This window comes from Sturnira hondurensis, unplaced genomic scaffold (genome assembly GCF_014824575.4).
Source record: "Sturnira hondurensis isolate 20B ecotype Veracruz unplaced genomic scaffold, ASM1482457v3 Scaffold0020787, whole genome shotgun sequence".
NCBI lineage: Eukaryota > Metazoa > Chordata > Mammalia > Chiroptera > Phyllostomidae > Sturnira > Sturnira hondurensis.
The window spans coordinates 4,613,071-4,621,024 of record NW_028093418.1 but is presented as its reverse complement, the minus strand read 5'-3'; the positions used below and the strand labels follow the sequence as shown (position 1 = coordinate 4,621,024).

The 7,954-nt window shown below is 47.7% G+C and overlaps 1 protein-coding gene across 3 annotated transcripts; it reads right to left on the bottom strand.

Moving 5' to 3' along the window:
* Positions 1-443: 443 nt before the first annotated feature.
* Positions 444-7,483, bottom strand: LOC118976232 (C-C chemokine receptor type 3-like). 3 transcript variants are annotated; one of them, XM_037030634.1, is made up of 4 exons: positions 7,395-7,483; positions 6,731-6,802; positions 5,783-5,856; positions 444-1,938 (listed from the first exon to the last, which is right to left on the bottom strand). In XM_037030634.1, exon 4 carries the CDS (start codon positions 1,925-1,927, stop codon positions 848-850), a length of 1,080 nt encoding a protein of 359 aa, XP_036886529.1. In that variant the 5' UTR covers positions 1,928-1,938; positions 5,783-5,856; positions 6,731-6,802; positions 7,395-7,483; the 3' UTR covers positions 444-847. The 3 variants fall into 3 exon arrangements, with proteins under 3 accessions (XP_036886529.1, XP_036886531.1, XP_036886530.1); XM_037030636.1 differs by lacking the exon at positions 5,783-5,856; XM_037030635.1 differs by lacking the exons at positions 6,731-6,802; positions 7,395-7,483 and having other exon boundaries at positions 5,783-6,115.
* Positions 7,484-7,954: the final 471 nt, after the last annotated feature.

Here is a 7,954-nt window from a genome sequence, read left to right as displayed (position 1 = left end):
TCTCGGTCTTTCTGTCCCACACCCCTGACTCAATGGAAGGTCTCTCAGAAGCAAGGGTTGGGTTTGTCTGAGACATTTCCTCATCTCTCACTTAGCCAAAGGCAACGTCTGTGCATCTGTGTACGTCACCTCGCACCCCGTTGTTGGATGAACAGGGAGAAGGGCGTCTAGGAGAACGGTGTCCATGCGTTTCGGGGCTAAGAAGTGTCGATGAGCAGGGCCTTTATGCTCTATACTGAAAATACCAAATGGCTCTTTTTCCACTGAGTCCCTCATGGGAAATGTGGTCATTTGTTGGGCACAGAAAACGGGTTTGATGTTCAGAATATTCAGAACAGGTGTTACAGGCCAGGATGTTGCGTGAGAACACATAGTCATAAGCCTTAAAAACAAGTCTTTTCATCAAGCAAGGAAAGAGCTAGGCACATTAAGAAGTAACGTAATTGATTTATTATATTTTGTGAAATATGTCCCATTTGGTCAATGGCTGGCTGAAGTTAAGATTTCAAGTATACAAAGTTTTACCTGTCTGTAGCTGCATATACTAACTATTGAACATTCAGCTATATTGAAATGTATTGAACTTTTCAGAGACTCAAGCAAAGCTCTGCTTTTTGGGGTTGGCAATGAGTCAACAGGTCAACGCTGCCCAGCCATTGACCTGTGGTGAAGACTTTTGGGTGCAGAGATACACCACAACCACTGTGAATATATTTTAATGTCTTCAAGAGCTTCTCCAGGGTTGCACTGGAAGTTCAAAGGTCTGGTACGGGGTCAATGTCATTGGATCTGTATATTTACTTCACGTGCCCAGAGCATTTTCTTAAGGCGAGTTTTAGCATCTGACCTAAAATACACCAATGAGCTCCTGCTCCAGGGTTGACGGAGACGCAGAGCTGACTCTGTCTGGTGCCTCACTAGCACGCAGTCGGATGCACTTGCCTGGGCACACAGCCACGTAGCGGCGGAAGAAGTGGCGCAGGTGCTCCCGGAACCTCTCACCGATGAAGGCGTAGATCACCGGGTTGATACAGCTGTGTGTGTAGGCGATCACCTCGGTCGCCATGATGGCCACATCCAGCCGATTGCTCTGCTCACAGCTAGTCTCAAAGAAAGTCATTTGAAAAGCATGGAGGAAGAGAGCCAGGTTGTAGGGTGCCCAGAAAATGAAAAAGACCACCATGATGACAAAAATGAGCCGCATGGCCTTGTACTTCATTTTGTTGGGGCATCTCACCAGTGTTTTAATGATGCCCGAGTAGCAGACAACCATGACGAGCAGGGGCAGAACTAGACTCAGGGTGTTAATTCTCGCAATGTAAAGGCGCCTCCAGGTGTCACCGTCTCCCTCTGGGAAAAGGGAAACACAGGAGAAATATCCCTGCTCATCTTGGGCCCTAGAGAAGATAATTTCAGGGAGGGCTATCAGCACTATCAGGACCCAGGTGATGAAACTGCTGATGATACCAAAAGACACGGTCCGGGCTCGGAGGGCGAACAGGGCATGGACAATGGCCAGGTACCGGTCTATGGTCAGCAGAATGATGAAAAAGGTCTCCCCGTACAAGCCCATGCTACAGAACCCTGAGAGCAGCTTGCACATGTCATAGCCAAAAGCCCACTGACCCTGCCGCGCGTAGTGAATCCAGAATGGCAGAGTGACTAGAAAGAGCAAGTCAGAAATCGCCAAGTTCAGCAGGTAGATGTTGGTCAGGATGGAGAGGCGCCGGTATTTTATGAGGATCACCACCACCATCACGTTGCCCAGCAGCCCGACCCCAAACACCAGGGCGTACAGTGGGGGCAGCAGCTGGGCCATCAGCTTCTGGACATTGTATTTTTCACACGGCTCTGTAGATATATAATCGTAACCAGAGGTCCCCAGGGCCTCTAGCTCAGTCACGGTCCCCGCCGCTGGCGTTGCCATTTTTCTTGTTCCTAGGATAGAAGAAGAAGCGACAGCCCCACAATTAGTCACGGCCGCTCTTTCTGAATCCTAGTTGATGTGTTATTTACCCAACAAAACCACGAGTGATAAACTGCCTATACATTTAAAGGTATATCAGAGCTGCCATGGTGGGGGGCAGTCGGAGATGCAAGATGGAAGTTTTGAAAGTCGGCAGGACCTGCCACGAGAAAAGAGACAGGAATGCTGTGGGTGGTGGTGGAGAACGGGGTGCTGATTTCTGGAAGGAGTTGAAAGAAGTGTAAGACAGGAAAAGAAAAACCTGGCTGGATGCTAATAATATAATAATTACTATTTTTACTATACCTTTTAAGGTATTTTGCGTTTTGCATTTTACTGTTATATATGATTTTCAAAATCATCTTCCCTATTTAAAAACCAAATACTTTTCATAATAATAATGATTAATACTATTACAAATAACGCCCCCTCTCCGTGGCCCCATGGTAAGGTGCTGTTCACCATAGCCAATAGGGAAATTGAAGCTTGAAGAAATTTAGTGATTTCCCCCAAAGCCTCTAACAAGTAGATATAAAAGTCCAGGCTAGGTCTTCAGTATCTATGTCCAATATTCTCCTCACGAGACTCAAACGTGGCTATTGGAATTGTTATTAACTATTATGACAATTACACTCTAAGCAGTATCAGCCCAGGTTAATTGACTCCCTTTCTGCCCCTCGTGACACTGAGACAGCCTGCGCAGCCTGTCAAGAACAAACCCCTTGGTTACTCCTTCACCTGGGAGCTGCACGGGAGGGCGGGGCCAATGGGATTTCTTATCGAATTTGATATCTTTAAGACCAGGATCCCTAGAGTCAGTGCCTGCTTTTCTTATAATGGCAGGCCTCACTGGAGCAGAAGGAAAAACAGACAGGAGGGAGCCCTAGAAGGATGGTTAATCCCCACACTTGGTCCTTGAAGGGGTCCTGCTGATTTTCTCCTTTTTGTGGGGAGGGTGGAGAAGGGCAGGAATAGATGTCAGTAGGCGTTTCGCAAGGTAAGTCCTAGAAATGCAGTCATTGGAGCCAATGGCAATGATTCGCCTTGGCTCCCTAATTGAATTCTGAGCCCCTGAAGGTCAGCCCACGCAGGGTTCTGTGGAGGTGGGGCGCACAGCGGCCAGTCCTAGCCAGCCCTCTCACCAGCTGCAGGGCTGGGACCAGCCCTTAACTCTGAGGCTCACTGATGGGGTGCCCCGACTTTCAGCTTGTGTGGCTGGGCGCTGTGCTTAGAAGTCCTGGAGTGAACATCAGAAGGTCACCTCGGGGGTTTGTGATAATTCAAACCTCCCTGTCTTTGAAGAAGCGGAGACTCTTTCCCCAAACCCTCGAACACCTCCCCTCATGCAAGCCAGAGCTCCTCCCAAAGAGCAGCCACAGAGACAGGCTGGTTCGGCCCCGAAGAAAACCAGTGTCCTGGACTCCATCTCCCTGGTCTTGTGCATCAGCACCCATAGTGACTCTGAATGAAATACTCATTTTTCAGCATGGATCAAATAATGCGCAAAATGGTCACGTCCTTTGCCTTGTTTGATGTACTTCCCCCCCTTATTGTAAACAACCACCTGGGAGGGGAAAAATACTGAGAAGAAAATGGTCTCTGAGTTCAGGCACTTGACATTCTTTGCACGTAACCAATGTAACGTAAGAGTCTATCATAATTGTGCCTTGCTTAGGTCAGACACTTTACGTATGTTTGCTTGTCCCCACAACTTTGCAAGGCAGGTACTTGTGTCCCCACTTCACAGATGAGTAGAGAGAGGCTTGGTGGGTCTTAGTCGTTATGGCATTGTTAGTGCGTGACAGCTGGGACTCTGTCCTACGTCCCTTGTCTCCATAGCCCATGCCATCACTGCCATAGGGTTACATTTAGAAAGAAGCTCCACACGCCAAATTACATAAATATTTCTCTATATTTTAGTATCAAAATGTTTATCTATTTTTTAATATCTTTGTGGTGTCATTTATCCACAAAAATCTATAACACATTTTAAATTTATTTTGTTCTATGGCACGAAATGCATTTCTCTTTTATTTCTGTCTACATGGTTGACAATTTAAAGACACCATATGTTGGATACCTGCCCTCTCCTCCTTGGGCATAAAACACCACCTTTGCCATGTATTCTCGAATGTTCCTGATTCTGCCTGTGCACTTTACATGCCATTCCACTGACCAAGCAGAGAACAGCAGGTGCAAATAGCTTGGGATGGGAGAGTGCCTGGATATGGCTGTAGAAGAACAGAGGGCCAGTGTGGCCACAAAGGAGTGCTATGTGGCTAAAAATTATTAGAAAATATAATTTGTAGCCTTGGCTGGGTAGCTCAGTTGGCTAGAGCTAGAGCTTCATCCTGATATACCAAGGTTGTGGGTTCAATCCCCAGTCAGGGCACATGCAAGAATCAACCAATAAATGCATACGTAAGTGAAAATATAATGTGTAATGATCCCAACATATTGTATAGGTATGGTTATTTAATCATTGTCTTCTCGATGCATGATGAAGTTGTTCCCAATTTTCACTCTTATAAATAATGCTGCAGTAAACATATTTGTCTGCAGTTTTTCTTATTTCCTTAAAGTAGATTTCCCAAAGCACCATTTCTACTTGCAATCATATTTCTAAGGCTCTTGATGCATTTTGCCAAATTGCTTCCAGAAAGTGTGTAAACACACACACACACACACATGGCACTGGTGAATGATGATGCCAGCCTTGGTGTGCATCCGTCAACACAGAGAAGATCTAAAGGAAAACAATTACTTGGCCAATTATATGGGCAAAGGGATGTCATCATTGTTGTAACTAACATTTATTTAATTTCTTTTTAAACTATAACTATTAGTCATGCATACTTTCTTTACTGTGCATTATCTGTATGTGCCTTTATCCATTTAATTCTGCTGGGTGTATCTCTTTTTTCTTATTGAGCCATGCAATTCTTCCCCAGCAGATGTAACTCAGCCTGCATGGTTCAATGTCATTATCAGCACCTTCTAACAAGGGCTGCGTGTGTGTTCCAACTCCTCTTGCTGCCATGTGCCAAAAACCCAATGTTCCCACCTTCCCACCAAAGCATTTGTCAAACAACAGTGAGCTTCCATCTCCAGCCAACCCTGGGTTGCCCAGCTTTGAAACAGCTCTGTATCCCTACCCTCCAGCAGAGGTCCAGGTAAAGCAATCAACCTTGTAGAACCAGACGAAAAGGCTCCAGACCTGTCAACTGATTCATCTAACAGCCTGACTCAGAGTAAATTTCCATGAAAACTTGAAACATATATGTACATACACAAATGTGACATATAAATGTATGCACACCCATATATGTCAGCTATATTTTCACTGTTTCTTACAAGTCAGTGTGAATAAACACAAATCCACTCAGCGTGATCCTTTGGAGTGGCCATCTTCTCAGTAGTTGAGAGTTCATGAAAGCCCGGGCCACGTGGGCACAGCCAGGGGCACGTGGACTAAAGAGGCATGAAAGACTGACTCTGGACGAGTGGAAGAGGCGAACGTGTCGCAGCATGGTCGGGAGAAAGGCAGGGAAAGTGGGAGAAAGCAAGAAGACAAGGGAAGTATTTCACAACACACCCTCCCCATGCTACCTACTAAACTGGGGTGACCCTCCCTCCCCTCCGCCTCCTTGATTCAAGGGCGCTCCTGGGAGGGACTGCTTCCACCTGCCTAGACCCCTGGCTCTGTCTCCCTTTTCCTAGAAACCTGACAGTCTACCTGGAAGTCTCTTCTAAATAAGCAACTTCTGTTGCATTTGATGAGTTCTCCCCCAGAGAAGAATTTTAAAAAAGTGGTACCTGATAATTTAGCAAAGTCCTTTATGCGTCCAGCAGCCGCTTAGGTCTCACCACTGATGAAGTGGAGAGACCATCTGTTCAGAGACATTAGAAAGATGAGAAAAAAAACAACTTCCTTATCTAAAGAGGCTGGTGTCTCGGATTTTGCAAGTTTTCAGAAAGATATGAAGCTGGCTGTGCACACTCGATGTCCAGTTGAGTAATCCTTGACGTGAACATGGCTGGCATTCGGCAGTGTTTTTCTTTTAGGTGTTCTGTGTTTGCTTGGAATGGCTCATTTTTGAGGAGGGGGGGATAATTCTTGAATAAAATTGCTTTCACCCATGGGGAGGCAGGACAACAAAGCAGTATCGGCATTTCCCTAGGAAGGACGAAGGGGATACCTTAACCGTTCCACAGAACTCAGTAGGAGACTTCGAGGAGGTGGGTTGTGGTGCAGGGTTACACACCCCAAGAAAACGTGAGTTTCAGTTTCATTTGGAGCTCCTACCGCTGCATGACCTTGGGTTAACCATCTAATCTTGCTGGACTTGAACTTTCTCACCTGTAAGCTGCAAAAAATAATGACTATGCCACAGTGTGGAACTAACTAGAAACATAGGTAAAAGGGCCAAGCAAACATAAGGTGTGAGCGGAGTACCATCGTAACCTGAGCTGCACAGGACACAGCCAAGTGCCTGCTGGATGCGAGGATGTGCTCAGAGGGCTCAGCTTGGGGCTGGGCACAGAGCGGGAGCTCACCCAATGTTTGTGGGAAGAGCTCTGTCTGGCGTGATCTTTGATAAAGTGGCTAAGTGGACGGCAAGTCGATGCAATTTGCCCCATTTGTTGACATCTGCCATGTATGCAGGGCTGTGCTATATGCTTCAAATGACACAGAAAAGATAAGAAGAAAGGACAAACACTCTGTGGGAAGGTCATCCGGGGCCCCCACTTGAGGATGCTTACCAGTCGGCAGCAGCTCGCTGGGTCAGCAGAATCCCTGTTGGAGAAGAGGTAGAGAAACTGGAAACTTCCGGTCTGGAAAAGAGAAGTTAAGATCTCAGAGAAGGGGCCTCTGCCATGGGGTTTTTTGAGGCATCTCTGGGTGGAGAGGTTACCAGGAGGCAGATTTCTGGACCCTTGAGCAAGAACAGTGTCAGCAGGGTGTCCCAGAAGGGGTGCCATCCTGAAGCCCACTGATGGAGCTGGGAGAGCCCAGCCTGCGTGCCCTTCCGTGTGCCGGTCACTCACACCGGTGAGGACAGCTCCCGGGTCAGGGGCCAGGCCTGCCCTGCCAGCTGCTGCCCCCTCCTCTGCCTGCACCGTGGGGGACCAAGGTACTAACTGAACAAATGAAAGAAGGAAGGAAGGGCTGCCATTTTTGTAATAAAAATTTTATGTAAGAATAAGGAAATCCTTCTCCGTAGGTGAGGGGTTAAATAGAAAATTCCAGAGTCCTCGCCCAATTCCACTCGCCTTTCTCAGGACTCCCTTTCTGCCCTGAACATGCCCACTCCAGCCCCAAGGGGTACCCACTGGCCCCCAGACATGCCTCAGACAGTCCCACCGTCTCATGTTTGGTCACTTAACTTTTTCCTTCTTCTCTTCTCTCTGCTGGTCTGAATCTGACCAGCAGTCAGGGTCCGGCTTCCGTACAGAGAGATCTGTTTCTGCTTAGAAAGATGGGTCTTCATCCCACTTACTTGATGATGTGCTTGGGCTTCCTGGCTTGTAAACAAAGATTATGATAGCACCCATGCCAACATGGGCAATAGGTGGGATAACACAGGAAAGGGCCTGGCTTGCACAGTGCCTGGCTTGCAGGGTATGGGTGACCAGTGTTCACCACAGTGAGCCGTGTCTTAAAGGAGCAGGCCCTGGGTACTCACCTCCTCCTCTGAGGTCCTGCAGCATCTATGATCTGCATAGATCATAGTGCTCAGTGTCACCTGCAGAGCCCCGAGTGCTCCCCTCTCCCCTGGCCCCTTTACGGCCTGGGTTCTGAGCAAAGGAAGAAATTGGAGGGCCAAGAATGAGCTTGCAGTGCCAACCGGACCTCGGCAGATACGTCTACTGAAGGGAAAAGGACAGAGCTGAGCCGAGCCCAGTCTCTCCAAGGCTGACCGATTCGGAAGCCACAACACCTGCGGCCAGGGTGGTGCCAGGTGTGCCCACACCGAGTTCCCTGCA